General features: G+C 33.5%; 3 protein-coding genes across 3 annotated transcripts; 1 reads left to right on the top strand and 2 right to left on the bottom strand.

Annotated features, from left to right (window-relative positions):
* Window positions 1–6,307: 6,307 nt before the first annotated feature.
* Window positions 6,308–7,771, bottom strand: LOC116025799 (non-specific lipid-transfer protein-like protein At2g13820). The gene is made up of 3 exons (XM_031267143.1): window positions 7,348–7,771; window positions 6,742–6,870; window positions 6,308–6,644 (listed from the first exon to the last, which is right to left on the bottom strand). The coding sequence occupies exons 1-3, from the start codon at window positions 7,673–7,675 to the stop codon at window positions 6,520–6,522; spliced, it is 582 nt and encodes a 193-aa protein (XP_031123003.1). The 5' UTR covers window positions 7,676–7,771; the 3' UTR covers window positions 6,308–6,519.
* A 1,510-nt stretch (window positions 7,772–9,281) lies between these two features.
* On the top strand, window positions 9,282–11,348 carry LOC116026233 (vegetative cell wall protein gp1-like). Its single transcript, XM_031267716.1, has 4 exons — window positions 9,282–9,674; window positions 9,890–9,919; window positions 10,217–10,330; window positions 10,851–11,348. The coding sequence occupies exons 1-4, from the start codon at window positions 9,311–9,313 to the stop codon at window positions 11,162–11,164; spliced, it is 822 nt and encodes a 273-aa protein (XP_031123576.1). The 5' UTR covers window positions 9,282–9,310; the 3' UTR covers window positions 11,165–11,348.
* An 8,848-nt stretch (window positions 11,349–20,196) lies between these two features.
* On the bottom strand, window positions 20,197–23,945 carry LOC116026106 (type I inositol polyphosphate 5-phosphatase 4-like). Its single transcript, XM_031267556.1, has 11 exons — window positions 23,196–23,945; window positions 23,011–23,101; window positions 22,696–22,764; window positions 22,472–22,559; window positions 22,275–22,379; window positions 21,566–22,190; window positions 21,297–21,490; window positions 21,067–21,175; window positions 20,824–20,975; window positions 20,359–20,601; window positions 20,197–20,265 (listed from the first exon to the last, which is right to left on the bottom strand). Exons 1-10 carry the CDS (start codon window positions 23,223–23,225, stop codon window positions 20,376–20,378), a joined length of 1,689 nt encoding a protein of 562 aa, XP_031123416.1. The 5' UTR covers window positions 23,226–23,945; the 3' UTR covers window positions 20,197–20,265; window positions 20,359–20,375.
* Window positions 23,946–25,270: the final 1,325 nt, after the last annotated feature.

Below are 25,270 nucleotides of genomic sequence, written 5' to 3'. Positions count from 1 at the left end.
TACTAGAAGAGGGGATGGATAGAGTAGAAGACAAAAGAGCAGGAAAAAAAATGAAAAAAACAAATATGACAAAAAAAAAAAAAGAAGAAGAAAAAGCAATGCAGTTTACGCGCCCAACTGGGCACTGTATGTGCGCGAAACACGGACAAAGGCAGTAGCCTTCTGTCTTCTCTCTCCTGTGGGATTCACAAAAAACTTGAGTTTTGTAGGAGGACCTCACCACTCTCTCTCCAAGCCTCTTTCTCCTTCACATGGACTCAAAAGTTGCAAAAACCTCCCCAAAAATCATTGATGGGCTGGGGATGCTCTAAATTTTTTTTTATGTACTTTCAAATTCTATTTTATCATTTAATTTTCTTTTTGATGTGACAAATAAGAATATAATATTTTCATGGGCATCATAAAAAATGTTTACATTAAGAGTTTCAAGTTACAATAGAACTTGAGTGTAGAAAATGATAATTCATATAATATTTTCTTTTATAAAATACAAAAATAAAATGGAGGTTCATCTCTGATCTAGAGATAAATGGTCGCCTTCGTCCAAAGCTTGGACTTCAGTTCTTTTTGAATACTATTGACTCTTCGAGGCTCGAACCCACTGAAACACAAATAGTCAATACGTACTGACTCCACTGAAACTCGAACCCACAACTTCACATATGAGAGAGCAATTTGGTGTCACTAGACCACAAGATCATTGTCCTATATTTTTAGTCTTAATGTTTAAAAAAATTGTTACTAATATTTGGGAATTGGTAATATTTTTTTGGGATGAGAATTTTATACTCATTGTTTAAGGATGTATATTAAATAAACTCTGTCTAGATACTAGTCTTTATAATTATTAAGCCATTGAATGAATCACTGTCATTTATTCCTTTAATTACAATCTTATCAGTTTAATTACAATGTTATCAGTTTAAGAATCCTATGAGAGTTAGGGTTGTGCTTAAGAATCCTAGGAGAGTTACGGTACATTTGGTTGGAGGGAATTACAATTGCATTCTTATCTAATTCTATATAATTTTAAAGACAAGTAAATTCTTTCATTTGGTTGTAGGAAAATGCAAAGGGTCACACTTGTGTGAGACCGTCTCACAGATCCTTATTCGTGAGACGGGTCGGGTCGGATCGAAACACCATGTAAATGTCACACTTATATGTGCAAATGTCATACTTATATGCTCAAATATAATACTAATCAGGAATACAATTTTTGTTCCTTATAAGAGAAAAAGTATTACATTTTCCATAATGTTGACAAGTTTTCCTTACTTATAAGGGAAAATATAATACTTTTGAGGAAAAATGTAATACTTTTAAATCAAAATGTAAAAGTATTGTATTTTCCCTTAAAAGTATTACATTTACTCTTATAAGTAACAAAATTTTGATTCCTGATTAGTATTACATTTGAGCATATAAGTATGACATTTGTGCGTATAAGTGTTACATCTACATCTTGACCCGACCCGTCCCACGGTGAGACGGTCTCACACTAGTTTTTGCCAAATGCAAATTTATAATTACGCGAATTTGAAATTTTCTCATTTTCATGGAATTTAATCCCATGTCCCCCATTGGTATTTCAATTCTATGAATTTTAGGAAGAAAAAGAATAACTTTGAGGCAAAATTACCTCTCTAGGTTTTTTTTTTTAACCTAAAATTGATGTTTGACATCTCTCTTTCAATTATAACTTGTCTTCTTCTTTTACTCTCAACACAGAACGTCAATCAATAGACCAATCTCAATCAAATATGTTTTCTCAAAACTCCCTTATCCAATTTATTGTTTTTGTTATGCGATTAAGGTTTATTTACAGCGTGTTCTATAAATTCTTAAAAGTAAAATTTGAATTTGGTCATTTATTAATAATAATAATAATAATAATAATAATAATAATAATAACAATAATAATAAGTATGTGAATTTTAAACTTTATACTAATTTTTTTTTTAAATTCCATGTATACCAAACATTTGAATTTAAAATTCACAGTAATTCAATTCCTACAAACTAATTACTGAAATTTAAATTAACACTTTATTCTCACATTATTCATTTCTCATGAAATTATAATTCTTTTTCACTTAATTTCCTCCTCCAACCAATCAAATACTCTGTTAGGATTTTTCCTTTTGAGGGTAAGTAAAAGCGATGTAATAAATATGAGTTATTGTTTCCCAAAAAAAAAAAAAAAAAAGAGTTATTATGCTAAATTTAACGCCCGAGGTTTTTACAAATCCCAGTGTTAAATTTGACGCACGCAGACAAAGGTGAACTTGTACGAAGAGTCATTAACTAACTGATTATGACTCTTCACCTCAACAAAATGAATGGATTAACTCATGAGCATCTTTATCTTCTTATTTGGATAAGGATGAGAAATTTAGCCAACAGCTATCCAAATCTATTAATGTGATATTCATTATACTTGAATATTGTTAATGGTGTTTGGTAAACTTATTTTAGAGTTCATAAATTTTGTTGAGTACTTTAGATCGAGTTCATAATTTATTTAATCATAAATACATTATGGTTTTTTTTAGATCGATAAATTAAAAAATTTAAAATAAATCCTTGTTTAATTTTATTTTAAACATTATAAAATATAGTGGTTGATATATAAAATTAAGAATCTTTTTATCTTTTTTTTTTTATTAATTTACAAAAATTATGCCCAGTACAATTATTTAATTAAAACTCTCCCCTTTTTAAAAGTAAAAATTATTTATTTATTTATTTATTTCTCTTTTGTTCTTTTTTTTTTTTAAAAAATTTCTTCTCATTTTCTCTTTTGTAAAATTTATAATGAGTTAATACCATTTTTGGTCATTTATATATGGCAATCCACTTTAAGTCCATTTTTATTAGAACATCCACTTGGTCTTAGTATTATTGTGGCATGACCATTTTTTATAATTTATCAACAAAACAGTTTAAATATCATTAAATACAAGGACATTATTTCAGTCTTCAATTATGGATGTTTTCAAAAAAAAAATAAACATAAAAAATATAGCGGTTCAACAAGATTGAAATGTCTTTGTATTTTACGATATTTCAATGATTTTGTTGATGGAGGACTAATAATGGTTATTGTACAATAATACTGGACCAAATGAGGATGTTCTAATAAAAAGGGACTAAAAGTGGATTGTCACCTATAAATCTAGAACAAAAAATGAAATTAACTCAATTTGGAATTCATCTAATTCATCCACATGTTTACCAACTCTTTATTATTACTATTTATTGATGGGGTACTAGGACTCAAGTGGTCGACCCTGGACTCCTGGAGTAGTCGTTTGGCTAGTCTCGATGAGAGCACTTAGCATAGGACCTTCGGGCTAGATGGCATTGTAGGTATACATTGATGATTTTGGTTAAAGGTAATGAGGAGGCCACCGATGCCAAAGACTTGTAGGTTATCAAATGATGAAGAGGTTTAACTTCTATTTGAACCCAAAGAAGTGTGTTTTGGCTGTGCGAATGGGGAAGCTCCTGGGATACATGGTGACTCAGAAGGAGATCGAGCCAAATCTTAAAAAGGTAAGGGTCATCCTTGACATGAAGCTGCCCAAAATCGTGTTGGATGTGCAAAGATTGATCAATTACATGGCGGCTCTTAGTCGGTTCTTGCCTAACTCCGCTAAGTAGTTGCTTAGGGTTTAGGGGGGGGAGGTCTAATTTCTAGTTTACTATGTGGGCAGAGCATTGAAATACTATAATGAGTATACATGTATGAAATATCGTCTTCAGGGGATTGGAGGTTATGGCACGCAATATGTTATCACAAAACTAGGCACTAGCATAAGGAGATCAACAACAAGCTAAGAAAACGACAACAAGGTAGAACAAACATATATGGACAAGCGATAAATACAAAATAAAGAAATAAGACTTAAGCTAGAGGGCATTATCATCTAGATGCTTAAACAACCTACTGGGTTAGGGAGAACAAATAACCAAGAATTCAAACGGGAATGCACGTAGGTATCCTAGTCTAAGTAAAGCTACTTCCGTGAGCACAATAATAAGGATTAGAACTAGGAATTGCCACACTTTTGTGGTGAATAAACTCCAAGTTCTTCAAGCACAAGTAGTATCTTAAACCCCCAATTTCCCCTATTTTCATAGAAGCAAATTGAGTTTATGCAAGACATGGCTCGAATTCATCACCCAACTCTCGTTGAAGCAGGGAATCATCCAAATACATGCCAATGAATGTGTACATCAAACATTTGCAAGATTCAAACACAAAACATTTATAAACACATGAATCTTATGTTAGAGTTCTTCCCCATTTTTTTATTTTTTTTTGCAATAATCACAAATTAAGCATCAAGATAGATAATGCAACCCTAACTCAAGTCCATAAACTAATTACTGATGATTAAATAACATAAATAACACAAAAGCACAAGTAATAAATATAAATCTTGTAAAAGAAAGAGATAAAAGGAAAGAGAACTTATAGATTGAAAATGGAAGAACAATCTTGAAATGTTAGAATCCAAACTTCAAATCCAAGATTACAAGCTTCAAAAGTGTTAAAGAACCTAAATCTATGCTTAATCTAACACCAAAATATGAAAGGAATGAGTAGAAAATGAGTAGGGAACGACCATGAGTAGGAACCATGGAGAAATGAGTGAAAACTCAGTTAAATAGGAGCAGGGATGAGTTGGAAATCTGCACATCTGTGGTTCTCGACGCGTCGAGCTAATTTAGAACAAATACGAGGGCATTATGCCTCTTCTCGAAGCGTCGAGAATCCTCCTACCACGATGGTCTGGTTTGCAGGCTGATTTTGACCCTTTCCCCTTTTGATCTAGACTTTGATGTCTTCATGAAAGTTGTATTCCTTCGAGTCTTCTTTCTAATGGAACAAGAATCACTTGATTTGGACATTCTTAGACTGAGATATGGTCTAATAACTAAGACGTCGATGTGTAGTGCGAGAATTGCAACACCTTAATCTTTTGCTTCTCTTTTGTTTTGGTTTGCCCAAATGAACAACACCATTGGAAATACCACTCTTAGGCTTCCTTAGGAGTGTTGCATCCATCTCCATAGCTTCATAGTTGGCTCCCATTGACTCCAAATGTATCCAAAATGCTCCAAAATCCTTTACTTTTCCTCAAAGATGATGAATTTTTGAACTCTATATTTACAATTTTGGAACCCTATGTTCAAAATTTGAATATAGAGTTAAAAAATTGTGAATATTGAGTAATGTAATTTTGTACAGTAAGATCGAAAATTGTAAAATTGTGAACATAAAATTTTAAAATTGTGAACATAAACTCAGGTCCAGCAAGGTGGACCTGGGTCCATAGCATAATTTGTCCATAACAACCGTTAAACTTATAGGCTAGAACTTATATATAAAAGTTGGCAAAAATTTGTGTGAGACCGTCTCACCATGAGACGGGTCGGGTCAAGATGCAAATGTAACACTTATATGCACAAATGTCATACTTATATGCTCAAATGTAATACTAATCAGAAATAAAATTTTTGTTACTTATAAGGGTAAATGTAATACATTTAAAGAAAAATACAATATTTTTACATTTCGATTTAAAAGTATTACATTTTTCCTCAAAAGTATTATATTTGCCCTTATAAGTAAGGAGCACTTGTCAACATTACTTATTATGAAAAATGTATTACTTTTTCTCTTAAAAGTAGCAAAAATTCTATTATTGATTAGTGTTATATTTGAGCATATAAGTATGATATTTACACATATAAGTATGACATTTGCATGGTGCTTTGACCCGACCCGACTCGTTTCACAAATAAGGATCCGTGAGACGGTCTCACACAAGTGTGACCCATAAAAGTTTGGGGTTGTTTAGCTAAACAGGGCTTTTAAATAATTTGTGCTATTTCTTGTTTCCCGTTCCTTTGCTTATTTCTTGCGTCCCATTTTGCTGTTTGTTTACTACATAGTATGTGACAAATTCATATTGAGTTAGTTCATGAATTGGTTCCATTCACGTCATTCCATGCTTTGCGGCAAGTGGCGAGGAAGTTTGTTATAATGTGTTGTACGCGTGTTGACATATTACAAGGAAAAATGTTGCTTGTACACTAATTTAGGAATATGCAATCTCTTTTTTTTTTTTTTTTTTTTTTTTTNTTTTTTTTTCTTATAATTCAAAATTTTTGGTTCATTAGACTATATTCTAAACTTCATAAATCTCCCCTAACACTGAAGAAGGAAATAAATTGTTAGTTATTGTTTCATTTTATCTTGATCTAACAAAATTAACTCCGTAAATACTAAATAAGGTGGCAAAGAAGTCCCTGTTTTCAATAATCAGATCAAATCCTACGTTTATTAATACAAAATCAATAATAATAAGATCAAACACACTGTAGAAGTCCAATAATAATAATAATACAACAGTATGATTCAAAATATATTCAAAAAAAAAAAAAGACAAAACCACAGTACAGAATTAGGATTGTATGTGAATCCTGGGATACAGTAGTGGATGCTTAGATTGTAGCAGAAGATAGAGCCCATGATGCGGCGAAGAGGAAGAAGCTGAGAATATGGAAAGAAACTCCGACGTTGTTATCGGCCGATGAGGACCCATTTGTGGAGGGAACTGTTTTCGATCCTGCTCCAAAAAGGTTGTTTCAAATTAATAAATTACCACCAAAAATAAGTTAGAGATGGATGAGGTATATATAAGTGAGTGTATAATTAGTAATTACCTGATGTAGGGATTGTGGATCCTGAGCCTGAAGGTGTTGTGGGGGTTTCTGAATCGGATGGTGCTTCTGAGCCCACCGGAGAAGTCGCCGCTGGTGGCACTGCCGCCGGAGAACTGGGCCCATTCGCAGCTGTATGTTTCAATTTTAACAAATTTAGTGGTCATATTTCTAGAGTCAAGAGGTAGGATTTACCTTTTATGAGTCTCAACCTAACAATATGCTTAGTCACTAATTACTAAATTTGACCCTTTATAGGCTTCTGCCCAACAATCATCTAGTCACCAATAACTGGACTAGACCTTTCACTCATTTCAACTAAACAATTTCCTAATTACCGAACTTGACCCTTTATCCACCTCAGTCCAACAATTGCTAGACTTGACCATTCACCGATTTCACCAAGTTGCTGAACTTGGTCTTTTATCGACCTCAGCCCAACAATCTCTAGCAACGTACAGATTGTTAAACTTGACCATTCACCAGCTTCAGTTCAACAATCCCCTAGACATCGATTATTGGACTTGCCTTCGCCCAATAGTAAATGTAATGGAAAATTAATGTAATGCAATGTTAAGTGGGAAGAATTTGATGGATAGATATGCGTACCATTGCATCGGCTGACGGGAGGTGTCTGAACTTTGCAGGCAGCAGGCAAAGACATGGCAAGCGTTTGATTAATGTTGATGCCGAAAGAGGAACCCCCGCCGTTGAGCAGGGAGCAAAGACATTGTGGGGTTGACTGAACAACGTTAGCCAGCTGGGAGCAGCAGGACGAGGATGGCTGCGCTGATGAATTGCCGGTCACATAGTTCATGCACGGGGACAGGCTCACGATAGCAGTCATGCAGTTTGATTGAGCCCAAGCCCCCTCCCACACCGCAAAAATCATCACTACAGCTAGAGCAGCCATGGCAGAAGAAGAAGAAGAAGCCATTGATTCTATTTTTTGTTTCTTTAAAAGATAGATCCTATATATCTATCACAGAAAGTATGTATATAATATTAATTGTGTTGCAGTTTAGGAAAGATGGTTGATGAGGGAAAGGCGAGGGGGTTTGGGGTTTAAATACCGTGTTTATGAGGGAAAAGAACAAAAACAGATTGGTAAGTTTGGTTGGCCAACTCTTAATCTAATGACTACTTAGGGGCTGCGTACCATAACTAACCAGCTAGCCCTTCACATGACTACTATACATAATTAACTCCATCTTTTAATTAAATTTGGTAATCTTGCCTGCCAACTATCCACCTAAACTCTATATATTTTTTCTTAGGATTGAGTATGTGGCATCAGAATTCAACAACAAATGAATTCTGGTAAAACTATACAAGGAAAAGGGTCAAATACTCAAATAGATCCTATATTAAAAAACAATCAATTTAGGCTCTTAAACTTTCAAAAATTACAACTAAACTCATAAACATATTATTTTGTAACATTGAAGCTCAAAAATCTGTTGGTGACCTATAATTGCAGGTCACTAGAGTTTCGGCAAACGGTGTCCAGTTGTCAAAAATTGGTCAAAGGTTTGTTAGTTGGAGTTTGTCAGAGGGTGGCCGAAACCCTAGTGACCTGCAATTACAGGCCATCAATCGATTTTCGGACTTTAATATTCCAAAATAACATGTTTATAAGTTTAGGGGCTTAATTTACTTTTCGAATAAAGTTTAGAGGCCTATTATTTGACCATTTTCCCCCGTATATATGTTGCAATATAATGCAAGATGGTTGGATCTGGTGTGATTAATTAGTTAGAGAAGAGGTTGAACAGGAGTGTGAACCAATAATGGCACAAAAGTCAGGTCAATCTTGCACTTTCTTGATCGAAAAAGCTAATTGAGATAAAAATATGAGCAGTATATCTGTCACGACCTAAACTATATTTATTTATTTTTTTTCTTAAAAAAAAAAAAACTTAGGTGATTCCAGTTTCATCGGGTTTGTCCTAAGTTTACAGGATCCCGTCCCTAGAGTCTGGCGCAATCAGTCCACCAGTCAAATCCTAGTCTTAATGTGTACACAAAGAAGCCTTTTCCCATAATACATTTCTCTAGTAGGATTCGGACCCCACACTATCATCTTTAATCATGGCCTTTAAGTTAAGGGATGAACCAATTATGTCCAGGGCTAAATATAATTTTTCTTTGGAGTATGTGTTATCAGGATTCAACAACAAATGAATTTTCTTATTAAAAGTATATATGTTGCAAAATGGTTGGATCTGGCCGGTTTGATTAGTTAGAGAAGAGGTTGAACACAAGAGTGCGAACCAATATAATGGCACAAAAGTCAGGAATTGCACTTTCTTGAAAATGTGAGCAGTATATCTGTCACAACCTACCTTTGACTCTACCTAGCTTAATTTCCAGCCAAACTTGTGAAAAAAAAAAATCCCTGCAGCCCAGGCCAGTTACATAAGGTCAAAGAGGTTGATTACCTCCAAAGCTCAATTTCAAACCCACTTATTAACAATTAACTTTTAAAACATACATTCGGCATTAAGAGCTAGCATAAATGGTTTAATTTGCGATCCATTCATTCTTGTTCTGAAAAAACGTACTAACAAATATGTTTTCATCATCAATGGGTTGTGGTTTGATAAGATGGGTGAGTTTAGGTGAGGTAATGATAGTAATTTGTGTGGGTATGATTATTGTTGGGGCAAATGGGCAAATAAACACCCCTTGTACCAATTCAATAGTGAGCAGCTTCACCCCTTGCTTCAACTACATCACGGGAAGCGGTGCCAATGGGTCTTCTTCGCCCACTCAAGACTGCTGCGATTCACTCAAGTCTATGATGACTAACATGATAGACTGTGCCTGCCTTATAATCACCGGAAATGTCCCTCTTTCTATACCATTTGTCAGAACTTTGGTTCTTTCACTCCCTCTCCAACAATGCACTTCTGGTGTCCCCGTCCAGTGCAAAGGTAATGCATGCATACAACATGCATTTTATACTTTCTTGACATCAGTTATGCTAATTTGCAACTAACATGGTTGGCTTCCTTAAACATGAGATTAGGGGTTCAATCTTCACCCATGTGAATATAATGGAGCAAATCATAATCATTTGACCAGAGGATTAATCTTCTGACTATCAGCTTGAGAGGTATGCTAATTCGCTTTTTGTTGCACTTTGCAGGTTCAGGCGCCCCTCTATCAGCCCCTGCAGGTATAGCTCTCAATCTCTCATCTAAGGACTATATGTATATAGAGAGAGAGTTGAGTTCATATGATGTGGGAATATGAGAACTGCATGAGTGCACATAATTTACTACACTAATGCACTGTAAAGGTTCCCAGGTTTCAACTATTATCCAAGTATATCTGCTTGTAGTTGTAGTATATTCATATAATAAATTTTGTGCACTCATGTAATAGTTCACATGTTCTCATATAAGGTTCGTTATTCATGGGAGTGCAAACTTTTATTTCCGTAGTATTTAATTGGAAATTGTATGACATGCAGGTTCGGGGGTGTCGACGCCTGCTTATTCGCCTCAACCTCATCATCACCATCATCATCGTCCTGCTCGTCCTCCTCGACCCCAACCTCCTGCGCTTGCTCCCCAAAGCTCAAGAGGTAATTATTATTTTTGTAACAGATTTCACATCGGTAATTCATTGAATTCTTATTATTTATTTTTTTTAAAAAAATTACATTTTTCATCCCTAAATTATAGGGTAATCGTAAAATTCTCCCTTGCTAGTAGTACTCAATTCTCGTCTCGAAAGTCTAAACTATAATTGGATATAATTGATAAAAATGCAATACTTTGGTATTAAATTATCATGGTTTAATTGCTTCGTTTGTCCTTATACTTTTATAAAATATTCAATTTATTTCATATACTATAAAATTGATCAATTTAATCCCTGCATTATTAAAGATAGGACAATTGTTCTATTTTTAATAGTAGATGGATTAACTTGACCATAATATAGAGACTAAATTAAACATTTTTAATGGATTTGAACTCTCGACCTCTCTTTTAATAGATGAGAATGCACGACCACTACGTCAACCAAGCTGGTTTAAGACTTTTTTTCTTTTTAAACACCTCCATAAGGCTATTTAATTTGTTATATTATATTATATGCAGTTTCGAAAAACTCCGTGGCACCATCACTAGCAGTTGAGGCTCCTGCTCCGGCTCCTACGGAAACAGTAACACCACCACCACTACCACCACCAGCGGATGAAGAACCTAACAAAAAGTCTTCAGCGGAAGCATCTAAGGAAAAGGGGACACCTCCACCAATGGCTGCACCACTACTCCCCAATCCCCAAAAAGTTCCACTACTTAACCCCTCAAAAACAACACCTTATCAACCTAATTCATCTCCCATTTCACCTTCATCCCACTCTCTTTTGCCGCTATTGCTTTTTGTACCACTATTCCTAATCTTCCTTTAATTTCTCAATCATTAATTCCTAGCTTAATTATTTCCATTTCCAACAATTTATTATTATATATGTGCGTTGTACTTGTACGTGCATGTCATTATAATGTAGTATATGTAATCAAACGTAAGACTCCTCAGTAGCTCTAGCTAGCTAGTCGGAATGTTATATTGCAAATTAAAGCTTATTGTTTTATCGTCCCACGTTATCAAACTTATGAGTATGCAGTAATCATTTAAAGAGAGTTGTCTTAATTCTTAAATGAAGCCCGACCAAAAACATTTATATATTTTTAAAATATTACGAAAATTGAAAAATATGTTAGTAAAGTACTGATCTTTTCTTCTACGTACTCTTCTTACTTGTTCAATCTGTAACTCCGTGGTGTATAGGGTTGATGTAAATATATGGATAGATCAAGTTACCCTTCAAATGAGAATATAATATCAATATTTGATTTCTCACACTCTAAAAATAATGATTAATCTGTATAAATGTTTGAATATAATATCATTTTATCTGTATTCGTTTCTTAATTGTTAATGTAGTTCCTAGTTTTCAATTTCAACCAATTTGGTCATCGAATTGTTTAAAATTTCGTTAATTAAACCCTTTCAGATACCAAATTGACGAAATTTTAAAATGTAAAAATTACCATTTTGACCCCTGAAAGGGTTTAATTGACGAAATTTTAAACAATTTGATGATCAAATTAGTTGAAATTGAAAACTATGGAAACAATGAGGGACCAAAATTTTGATTTCTCCTAAAATTTAAATATAATTAAATTCAACCCCCACTAATTTCTGGATCTTGATTATATATATTCTCATGACTTTGACCATGTTTACTTGTGACCCAACATAACCAAGCAAGCAATTCAAATAATTGATTAATAATGTACATTTATCTCGGTCTAACCAATTTATTATATTATTTTAGATATATAGATGGAGATATTGTTGATGGGGAAATGGATGGGATGAAATTAAAGGAAAAAGAAAGAAATAAATTAAATACACACCAATTAAGAAAAATGAATTGCTAAAGAAAAGCCTAAGTTGTTGTTAAAGCAGTGATAGGGTAGATGTGGTAGACCGTAGAAATCTAAAACAGAACACGATCGAGAAGCCGATAAATACCCTTAATTAGCTTGAATTGTCTAACCCCAAACACAAGAATTGGATCTTCACCAAACATATATAAAAGAAAAAAAACAAAAAACAAGATCGATCGACGCAATTAAGAATGGCAGGAGGCGGGCAGATGCGGAAAATGGTAGCCGCGGTGTTTTTGATATGGTTGGTGGCGTTGTCGGGCATGGATGCTAAGAAAGATATGAGTGGGCAGTCGAAGGTGTACAAACAGTGCTTCGAGACGTGCCAGAATGATTGCATGCAGGGAGGCCGAACCTACACCGATTGCGAGATGAAATGCGACACTGATTGTTCCGCCGCTGAACTTCAGGCCAAGCTCGGAGAATTCTAGCTTCCATTTTTTTTTTTTTCCAACATCGATCAAACTAATTAATAATTTATGATGTTAGCACCTTACTAATAAACCTAGGTTTACAACATATATAATATTTATTTATATATGCATTTTGTTTTTAATTGAAGCCAATCATACTGCCAAATTAAATGCAATGAATTAAATTAAATTTCTTTCATCGCTTCCGATATACATGAGAAATATATGCATGTCACTGCCCACGGGAATTTAGCTTATTGATTTAATAGGAAGTATTTTAAACTCAGATCACTTTGTTATGATCACTGCAATCTTCAATACTTAGCTTGTTAATGAGTATTCGATCGTTTTTTTTTAGTACTATTGACTCCGTTACAATGTAGTATATGTTCATAGTTACTTTCCCAACCAAATAAAGCACAAAGAGTCAATATTGCCTGAGGCTCAAACTCACCCCCTTTCATGTGGGGTGCAACCGAATGCCTCCTGTCATTTTCTTTCTTTCTTCTAAGTTACTACTCACGTTGTTAATCAACAATGTGTTGCGTTTTAAAAATGGTTAGATCTATTGAAACGGATAAACAGTTAGAATTTTGACAATTAATTCTTATTTCTCCTATTATTTGAAAAGTGATGATAAGAATAATGTAAAATTTGAGTATCATGGATCCTTATTCAGTTATTCGTGACATGATAACATAAACAGTTAATCAAAATTTTTTTAGTCAACAAACCTTCCCCTTCCCGTGATTTGTGAGGCTAGATAACATAATGTTTTTTGAAAACAATATGAGAATTTGAAAAGTAAAAGACTTTTTTTTTTATTTATAAATATCTAGTTAATGGAAAAAATATTTATAAAAAAACATATAAATAAATTAGATTTGTGATTTTTTAATAATTAATTTATTATTTATTATTTATTATGATTACAATGTTATTGTTTATAAGTTTTTTTTTTAGTATTATTGACTATATGTTATTGTTTATAAGCTTGTTTATTATTTTTATAAATTATTTCTTTGTGAAAGTAGCTAGAAATGTTTTCATGATTATTATTGTGTATGTAAAATTGCTAAAAACTTCTTAATCTTATAAGTTATTCGATATTAGTTTTTTTTTCTTTTATGTAATTTAAATTTTAGGTATGAAATATATGTTAACATGAGGTATGACCTATTTCTTTTGTCATACCCCCGACCTATAAAATAATAAGACTGGGCCTAACCATTATTGTCATTACCAAGCATTTGATTCCAATTACCATTTCGATTATAATTTTTGAACCAAACGCCCCCCAACTTTTACTTGTTATACCATAGACCAAGGTCCACCTTACATTGTAAACCAAACATGGTCCAAAATTTATGTGTCAGTTAACATATTATGTGTCTTAAGTTAATAAATTATGTGTCTGTAAATAAATTAAACACATCATATGTTAATGTAGATCGACACATATTATGTTACGTACAAGCGCACAATCTATTAACGAAGACATATAATATGCTAATAAACACGTAATTTAAATGGCATTTTGTATTGTGGATCCATATCCATGGTATAAGGCAAATTTTACTGTGGTCCACGGGCCATATAGTAATGTGGTCCATGAAATAAGTATCATTTTTCACATATACTAGTTTCATTTGACAATATATTTTTTAGTTTCATTTTACACAGATACTAGTTTCATTATAGTAATACCGAAGTATCATTTTAATTCTACTACAGTTTCATTTGACAATATACATTATTGTATGAGCTCTATTTTGTAGTTCATTTTCCACACACACTAGTTAATTATAATAATGCTAAAGTATTATTTTAATCACACTCCATGTTCATTTGATAATATATGTTGTTATATAGTTTTGAATTTTAGTTTCATTTTTCACACACACTAGTTTCATTTTAAGAACACTAAAATATCATTTTAATTATGCTACAGTTTCATTTAACAATATACGTTGTTGAAAGAGCTCTGTTTTTTAGTTTCATTTTAACAACATTAAAAGTGTCATTTTAATTATACTACAATTTCATTTAACGACCATAGTACTATGGAACATGGATCCACTGTATAACAATTGGGCATTGCATGGTATAATTTGGCCTTAACTTTCCCTAGCATTATGGGCTTTATTATATACGTAGGGCAGCATGGGCCTGGGCTTGAGTGGTAAGTAAATTATAGAGTTGGGCGGCTTTGGTGTACGTTGAACTTATTCCAGGTATAATTAAGTGCTGGGAATTAGCAATGAGCAATACGTTAAAACATGCATACAGGTGTTATCTCAGCTCTAAAAGTAGGGTAGAGTAAATGATAAAGTGCATTGAGCAGATCGAGAGAGCTGAGGTGTATGTTTTATTGTATATGGGTAGGGGTAGCTGAAGAGTGTCATATCCTATCCTAAGGCTATCCTGTCCTGGAATTGAATTGATATGATCTGGATCGGAGGATGGAGTTGACCTTAAAAAGGTAAACTACTCATTTTCCCCACAAATACGTAAGCACTTCCCATACTAAACCAGTGAAAAACACCGTCTCCAACCATCTTCCACTCCAGTCATTTTCATTTTCTGTCTTATCTGCCTACCTCACCTCCAATATGCATGCGTCAAAAATACTCCGTATTAATTACTCTTATTTTTTATTCCCTCACAAATGTAGATAATTTTATTAAAAACCACATAATAAGAATAATCATACCTATCAATGTTTGCCACGTTAAGAAGTAAAAATGAGAGAACAGAACATATCAGAATTTAGTAGTAGCCGACCCCGCTTATTCTTCGATTCTCTCTCTTTCTCTGCACTAACAAAATGAAAAGTACGTATATCTAGTTCAGTTAGTTGGACCGATCATTTTAATATATTGTTCAAGTCATAGAATGAGAGCGGGAGGTTATTAAGAGACATAGATTAAAATAAATTGGATATAAACTGAAAAAGTTAATATATCAAAACAAATAAATAAATAAGGAACATATGTATATGTTGTTTAATTTAGATGCGTTTAGTTTTAACGTGTTGCTAGTTTGCTGGCATGGTAATGACATAACAACAAAGGGAGAAGATCCTATCCAGAGAGTATCTACCACATCAGGTAGACGTAGTAGTGCCGTGACTGACTCATTCTCAATTCTCATATATATATATATATATATATATGTATATATGCATTCTGACAACTAACCTTTAATTTATATCAACCTTAAATTACCTTCACTTGTTCAACAAGCAAACCAAACCTCACACACCATTCTGCCTGCACCCCTTACTGCCACATATCCCCTACTGCATGCTAAACCTATTCTTCAAACACCCCCCCCTTTTTTTTTTTTTGTTTTTTGGTTGTTTGTTTGCTGTTTTTTTTTTCCTATTACACCACATTCATACATAGTAAAATTAAGATTTTAACCATTCTACCACAATATTTTTAGTGTTAGCCTTATTTGAAAATAATATTACTCCATATTATTTATTGTAAGTCTTCAAAATTAAAATGAAACAAAATGATGGTGTTAAGTTATTCACGCACCTTGTGATTTAAACTAGACAACTAATTGGTACGGTATTCTTTAGTATGCATGCATTATCAAAATATTACTCCGTATTTGTTTCTCGTATAGTATGTGAAGATCAGAAATTCAATTCATGTCAACGATCTTTAAATTAAACTGATTTTGTTCGCACAGAGTTTATTACACAAATATTATTCTTCATACATCTTGTGATGTTATCAACCAAATTTTGATTGGGTAACTTGAAATTGTCTTACTCAAGCCCCTATAGACTACTTTGAAAATTTCACTATGAAAGTGAATTGTACATTGTGACTCATTCACATGCACTGCACGTTGCTCTCTTTCCTCTCAGTAGTATGTACTAATTCCCAATAAGGGTTAGAGCTGAGCTACTCACATTATTGTACTTACGTAATGTACCTCCTGCATGCCTTCTGCCTTCTGCACCCCACTACCGCATCTTATTTTATGAGTTCTACTAAATTTACTTTTAAATATTTTTTCCTTAAATTTCTTTCTGACGTGTCGGGTACCGATAAATTAATTTGTTTTATATAGGTCTCAATGAAAGTGTTTATATTAAGATTTTGTATGTAAAATAAAGTAAAAGTTATGGGTAGAAAATGTGTGTACATATAGCATTTTCCTTATTTTATTATCTTAAATAAGTATTGAATTATTCATGAAAGTAAAATTAAGGGTGGGATGGTTCATGGGTTTACACACCAGAAATGAAAATCAAAATCATAGTTATTGTTTGGTTGATAACTTTTTAAAACACAACTATGAGATTTGATTACCCTTCAATTAAAAACTGCATTCCCTAATTAAAAACGAATGTCATTCCATTTTATCCCTCATCATTTGTCATCTCCTGATCTGTCGCCTCCTCAATACATACTCATATTTTTGTTTTGATTTTTTGTTCATATTGGTGCTTTGAATGTCATTATATTAGTATCAATTGCTTTGATTTTTTTTGTTTTTTGTTTTGTAAGTTTTAAAAATTTTATTCTCGTTATAAGGGCATACATAACTAAATATCAATATTGGTAATCATTATAATTTCACCCTACTACCAAATATGCAAAATATTTTTACCAAAACTCATTGTCTGATTCTCAGCTCATTTCAATTCTGATTCCCATAAGCGAGCCAAACACACCTTAAGTTATCATAGAAAAAGTTTCAATTAAAAATTTGAACTTTTAAATAAAAGTATGATTAGTTTTATTTGAGATGTTATTGAAAGTAACATTCATGTTAAGCGTTATTGAAATGCCACATCAATATATTTTAATGACTTAGAATATATTCAAAAATGAAAAATAATGAAATCCAAAATATAGCTTCCAATACCATGCATATCCATCTTCTTGAACTTGGGACCCTCTCTTCTCTCAGATCAAACCATCAAATATCAATCCCTTTTTTTAAAAAAATCATAAATATCTCTCTCTTTATATATCTTTAAAATGAGATTCTTCATTCATGTAAAACAAAAGTCATGCAATCATTTAAAAAATATGGTCTGTTATTTTTAAAAATGAGTCGTACTTAGCTTACACATCACGAAATTTACAATTCATTTACTATTCGCACTACCTAGTGCAAATTCAATCAATTTTTAAAAGTGGACCCTAGTTCACATCACTTTAAAAATTAAGTTATTCATGAAAAATACATTAGCAAACTTCCAAAAGTAACAACTTGCAAAATTAAAGTAACAAGTAACAATTTTCACATCATCTTGAAAATTCAAAATTGGTTGGATTGAGGACAAGCTTAGTAATTAGTTGCCTCTATCATATATTAGGCCGCTTTATACAATATTTCTCTTATATTAAATATAATTTTTTTTTTATAATAATCTCTCGAGACTAATTCATTGAATCATAAGCGAAAACGTTTACAAGAAAGATTAATGGAATGGACAAGCATTCCTTACAGTCAGACATAGAAACAAATTTCCTAACAATGTTATCGAAAACTTGAATCGCAGACTGTTTCACAAATTTGAAGCTGAAGTCGACAGGAGCACTCCAAGCTTCTTTACTGTCAATAGTAATTTGGTCAAACATAACGAAGGCATACTCTAGTTCAAAAGTCGTTGACACCACCCGAGTATCAATCTTCATTCTTTTGTGGTTCACATACGCCATGACCAATTATCGTTCTGCGCTTATAACAAGAACTCGCCAAAAAAACGAGAGGGAATAAACTCACAAAAGAAGCGAGAGGGAATAAACTTGCTAAAGATGCGAGAAGCAAATAAATTAAAGGTATAATAACAACAAAACTTACTAATAAAAAAACAACACTGCTTTGAATCAAGAAAAACCACTCCCTACTTCACCTTTTGCAAAACCCAAAACCTTCTTTTCCTTATTCAATGGTGATGGAGAGGAGACGGTGCGAGATCGTAGGTGTGGTGGACGACGATGGGGGAGGCAAGAATGGAGAGGAGAGGCAGAGAGAAAAGAGCAAAAGAAGACGACAATCGTGAAGAGGAGAAGACGCCGCCTCCTCTAAGGATGCGGAGGCGGCGGCTGCCGAACCAAAGAGAAGAAGAAGTGAAGAGTTTAAATATAATTTATTTTTTCTTTACTCCAATTATCTTGATGGCTTAATTGGTGTTAGCACCACGTACCATATATTTTCAATAAGCTTGGTTAATGGCTTAAAGCCATCATATTCTTCAATGAACTCCGTCGTCAACACCACTAAGTCTGTCATATAGCTATTTTCATTTTTCACCATGCTAATTTTCTTGATTGTACAATTTAAAAGTACACAATAATCCAATTATACACATTTTCAATTTACTGACATAATTACATTTTCATCATAATAAGAGTAGATAAGTTTTTGTGGCCTTATCACATCTTTATTTAAATTAAATATAAGAAAAATTACATCTTTCATCCCTGAGGTATACCTAAGTTTTGAATCAGTCCCTCAGTTATAAGTTATAATCGTATCTAAATTTTATCCCTCAACTATGAGTAAAGTGGCGTATTTGGTTGTCTCAACTTAACAGAAAACCCTAAAACTACTCCATATTATTGGAGTCGTGATAAAGTAAGAAATTCACATCTTATTCTCCTTCTTATATTGAAATCATTTTTACAACATTATTTTGCGTTTCCCAACCTCCTAACTGATGAATAAAAAATGAATACAATCATAAGTCATAACTGAGAGACTGAGTTGTTAATATGGGTATAACTTTGAGACCAAATATAATGTTTTCCCTTAAACATAAACCTTTAAATTATTCAATCTTATTAATCATGCACGTGGATGGAATTCCAATAAAGAACTGAAGCAAAAAAAAAAAAAAATAATAATAATAATAATAATAATAATAAAAATAAAAATCCCTCAATTTAATAATTAAATTGGATAAACAAACAATTCCTTTTTTTTTTCTTTTACAGGCTTGGGGGGTCTCCTACAATTGGAAACAACTGATATTCCTTTTTTTTTTTTTTTGAAAAAAACAACTGATATTCCTATTCTTACAAAACTATGCTTTCTTTCCACAGAAAAAAGCAATGAAATGATATATATAATCACTGCACTGTCACAAACTATCTTGCCAAGTAGTGTATAGATCACCATCACCTACAAAAGCTTGTGTGAAGACACTGTAACTTGGATCATCCTGCAAAATTATTTACCACAAATTAATGGCTAATTAAGATGGAGACATGAATATGATCCCACAGATTGACTGCAGTTGCAAGAATACTGTTTAATTAGAACAAATTAAATGCATTGAATCAAAGATGCGCTAATTCGATCAATCAGCTTTTGGACATATCAATCGATAAAGATAGATCTTACCAAAGTGACACAGAAGATCGAAAGCATTTAATTTGGATAATTGGTGGAGTGCAAGCTTTAATTTGCAGACTCCTTCCTGGTCATGAATGGAAGAAAGAATGAAGCTTTATTTCAGATCAATTGGTGCTCATGATTTTTGAACTAAGCATTTAAGTTGGGTGATGATAGAAAGAAACCTGCTTGAATTGTTTATATTCCCATTATGCTCCCTAAGTATAGATTTCCAGATCGAGTTGTAAAATACAGTTTTAGTCTTTCAATTCCTGATGAACAACAATGAATTCCAAAATATCAAAGACGAGACTTTGCGAATGAAAGAGAGGAATCGGAGCAACACAGAAGGATTGGAAGAATACCTATGTAATGTTCTTTCTTAATAGTAACTCCATCCACCATGTATATGTGAACGAGGCAACAATTCTTCAACCTCAACCCTAGAGCTGGAATAGCTCAAGCTTTTTCTGAACCGGTTATGGTTAATGGATTCAACCTCTGCCATGAATACGCTACAAACTGGTCTATGATCCGAAAATCTGGACTCTCCACGAACGTATGATATTTGATGGAGGCCACTACCATACCATAATATACGATCACACCTTTATCCACATACACACTAGTTATATTAGTTCATGTATAAAAGAGAACAGGTCATGGATTAGACTAGCTAATTGATTGGATTCAGTCTTTTAGTCTGGTTCGGACCAGAAGTCAGAAAGACACGTAAAATTGCAAGTTTGTTTATCCCTATGGCCAGCCACCTAACTACACCTTTGGCTCTAGTTTATTCATTTCTTACTAAGAAGTCAAAAGAGGGTTACCATGCTGGTGTTCTTCGTTTCTCTTTTGAATGTGTATAGCCATCCCCTGCATATCGGTCTGAATTACTTGAATATTTATATGTAGGAGGGAAATATATTTGTCCTTCATGCCAACCAGGAAAGACACGGCCATTTCTCTGCTCTATTCTCAGCTGTATGAAAAACGATTTATCAGTCATTGGTTAAACCACATGAACTTAAACTGAACCAAACAAATTCCATATGGGATAATTGTAAACTTACCTGATCATTTTCTAGTAACGCCCTCCAATTTCGCATCTCAACTAGTGTCTTTGCAGTTCGGTAAGATAGAGCAATCCGGTAGTTCAAATCCCCGAGCCATATCACTCGACTTCACAAACGTAAAAGTTATCCAAGATCAGGACTTCAAAGCAAACGGCATATGAAAAGAGAAGCAGAAAATACTGAAGTGGCATTGACAAGTTATGAGCAAGGGTTTTAATTTAATTTACTCGTGCTCAAGGATTGTTTGAGGAGAATCCTCATCCCCCGTGCCATGAACTCTTGGAAACCTCGTTTTCTTGAGAATCTCCATGACATCAGAGTTCCTCCGCAGCTCATCGCCTTCCTTCTGTCCAGAAGTTAAATGGGTACAGATAAAGCAGAAGCTTGTTTGGTGCAATGACATGCTAACTGAGATTGATCCCTGGAAACGAGATTGCTCAAATTTTTAGAGTTTTGGTCTAAATATTTCATAAAAATAAGGTAAATCAAAATGTACCTTGTTTCCAAGATAGCCCATCAAGCCTGTTCCAACACAAGACACTTTCAGGTTTCGAACATTGTCCCTTAGATCGGCTTTTATCCATATGCTAAGAAATATCCCAACCATCTGCTTGCTTGCAACTAAACAGAACCTGGATTGTGCAGGGCGTTTGTCTCGATCCTCCATAGAACTAGAACCGCTATATACCACTGGGTAATAGTCTGTTGTAATCAGAGAGCCATCTGGAGAATTTTCATCATCAGATGAAGCATCCCAAATCCCATTTGGTTCATAATCACTGGATCTGTGTCCCAATACATCCCTTTCACAAACACTAAACCGATGATCAATTCTAGATTGAGGCATCGACACGTCATTCTCCATCACTCTCAAGCTACGGCTCAATGATTGAAATGAGCGACGGTGGTAGAGAGACGGGGCTCTCTCCCTTGTTGAGCCCTCAAAGTCAGCATTTAGTTCCACAATGGGATTAGGAACCGGGGAGGGTGTGTGAAAACTACCACTAGTGCCAGGAAGAGCGTTTAGTGTTTTCCGGATGAGCGCTTGCCATTTCCTAGCCGGGCCATTATTTTCTGTGCCCAACACATTCCCAGCATTTAAGGGAACAATTTCTTGAAACCTAAACCATGATAAAAGAAACAATTATTTTCTCGCCAAATAGTAGAAGAACAAAGAATGATAAGTCCTCTAATGTTTCACTCACCCCAGAACATAGATGTCAGCAAGGGGCGAAGTGTGGAGCCAATTATCAAGACTTAAATTACTAGGTGGAGACTTTCCAGCCACATTCCATGTAGCCACAAATATCCTGTGCCAACATTAAAACGGTGACATTAAATCGCTTTAAACCTTAAACATACAGGAAGTAACAAGGAACAAATGGACGATAAGAGGACAAACCTATAGTTATTAACATCCATAACCCGAGAGGCATCAATGTCAATCCTACTTTGTCGTACTCGATCAAAGTTCCTTCTGCCTGACCTCTCTATAAGTTTAATTGTATAAAAAGTAATGGACAATATCAAAATGCAGGCAAAAGGTAGAAAGAAAAACAAAAAAATTAATGTGTTGGTTAAAGAGTGTTGTGGTCCAACTGAAAAACTCCAGGTCTGATAGTGAACCTGTTTTGCTTTTCTTGATAGTGTTTGCCTCCCTCTCTGAAAAATTACCACTGCATTCATCATCAACACCTGAAAAAGCAAAAAGATAAATTTGCTAAAGCTGTGTCGTTTTTCGGTTACAACATTAAACCACAGATTTGAAATGAAAGTAACAACAGAACATTTTCATTAACACCCAAATTTCAGAAAGGATAAAATAAAGAACAGATCTCAGGCTGCACAGAGAAATGGCAGACATATAATTCCAAATGATAGCAGTACTAAACAATATGAAATCCCTACAATTACAATTAGTAGATAAGGTAAATGGATCACCTCCACAAACTAAGTCATCATCCGCATGAAAGTCATCAGCTTTGCTCTTGATATTGAACCATTTCTTGACCAGAGTCTTGGTCCATGAAAGCTAAATCAAGAAAACACAAAATTAGCAAGCCATTGGGAATGGAAGAAGAAGAAGAAGAAGAAACAAATTGTGGTGTCTTAAGTCTTAAACAAACCTTGGTTTTCTTGGAGTTGTCATCTCTCATTGTTTCAGAAATTCATACAAGTGAAGTGTAGAAAGATCAAAACTTTCTGATTCTCACTTCAAACCACAATTGCAGCTATTCACAAAAACCAAAAAACAAGAAGAAAACTGGAAATTTCCTTGCAATTTGTGTGTGTAAAGGAAGAAAGCTCATTTGGCAGTTAAAAACAAGGGAGAATGGGATTCACTACCAAATGGGGGCGACCCAGAATCCTCTGCTTCTTTTTCAGGTAATGAAGAAAGTCCAAATTGTTTGGCATTGTTGGTTTCATTCCAAAAACAGGAGTCCATCCAGGTTAAGATGATATTTGTGTGTGTTTCTTATCCTCTAATATAATGAACTCAACCCCAGCTGACAAAAACTCAAAGGGGCAATGCAGAAAGGACAAGATTAATGGTTAGAAAGAAGACAATGCACACATGATTAGAGAGGGACAGGGACAGGTAGAAACATAGAATGGAAGCCCAGAAAGAAGGAGCTTATTAGGTGCCGGGTTATGGGGGGATTTCCTGTTGTAAAAAAAAAAAAAACCAGATTTTGGGCACAGCAAAGCAAAGAGTGGAATTTGAAGAGAATAAAGTGCAACCCACACCACAATGCCGCATTCAAACTCTTTCTTTCTTTCTTTCTGTTGCTCTCTCTCTCTCTCTCTCTCGTGGCTCGTAACTCCCAACTCCTGACATCACTACGAGTCTTCGACTTCTTGATGGGTATTCCGGACACCCGACCCGACTTTTCACGGACCCTCTACGGCTCTACACAGCTGCCGTAACGACTTCCTTGAATTTTATGAGTTAAAATAAAAGCAAATATCAATTTTGATCTTTTAAAAAAAAATATTAATTTTCATTTTAGACTATTAGCAAAATAATAATTTTGGTCCACATATTTAATTTCTACTAATTTTGATCCCACAACTATTGTTTTAGTACTAATTTTCATCCACGATTACTGTTTTAGACTTTTAGTGTCAAAATTAATCGCGCCGGTCACCCATTCGTTTAAAATGTGCAAAAATCTAAATTTAATAATTTATTAAGGATATTTTTGTCATTTTCAATTTAATATCCCAAATTGAGTATGAATAAATGGATTTAAGTCGTAAGATCAATAAAAATTCACAATTTTCCTCCTCATTTTACCTTAATTTGAGAGGAGAACTGCGAATTGTGATCGATCTTAGAGCTTAAATCTCTTTATTCATATTCAAATTGGGATATTGAGTTGAAAATGACGAAAATATCTTTAAAATATTTAGATTTTAGCACGTTTTAAATGGATGGATGACCGATGCGATGAATTTTAGCACTAAAACAATAGTCATGGAACCAAAATTGGTACTAAAGTAATAATCGTTGGACCAAAATTGTCATTTTTCTAATAGTCATGGGACCAAAATTGAAATTTGCTCGTTAAAATAATACACTGAGTTAAAATAATGTATTCTATGTATTATAATAATGTACATTATGTATTAAAATAATGAAATTTTTAAGGTAAGATAATGTACTTCATAAGTTAAAATAATATACATTATAAATTATAAAAATATATATTATAATGAGTTACGTGAAAAAATAGCACAAAACGATGTCACTTTTGAAGCGTGATCCACACAATTGTGTGGAACACGATTCACGCAATAAGTATTGCGCTACCGTTGCACAAGGTTCCCTGATTTGCTGTTAGTAAGTGAAATCTTTTTTTTTTTTTTTTTGCTTTACTTATATTGGTTAATATAATAAAATTCAAACCTTTAGCCTATGTGATTATTACATTTAAATTTTAAATTTTGTCAATTTAATATCAAATTTATGTATCTTAAATTATCCATAATAATTACATTCAAATCTCACATTTAAATTTTAAATTTTGTCAATTTAATATCAAATTTATGTATCTTAAATTATCCATAATAATTACATTCAAATCTTAAAATTGAACATTTTAACATCAAATCTTTGTATCTTATGACAATTATATCTAATTAGAATATTCAACCTAACTTTGTTCAATTGTTATGATTCACCTTGCAAAGTTGATTC

Source organism: Ipomoea triloba, chromosome 7, assembly GCF_003576645.1.
Source record: "Ipomoea triloba cultivar NCNSP0323 chromosome 7, ASM357664v1".
Taxonomy (NCBI): domain Eukaryota; kingdom Viridiplantae; phylum Streptophyta; class Magnoliopsida; order Solanales; family Convolvulaceae; genus Ipomoea; species Ipomoea triloba.
This window is presented reverse-complemented; position numbering and strand designations above follow the sequence as displayed.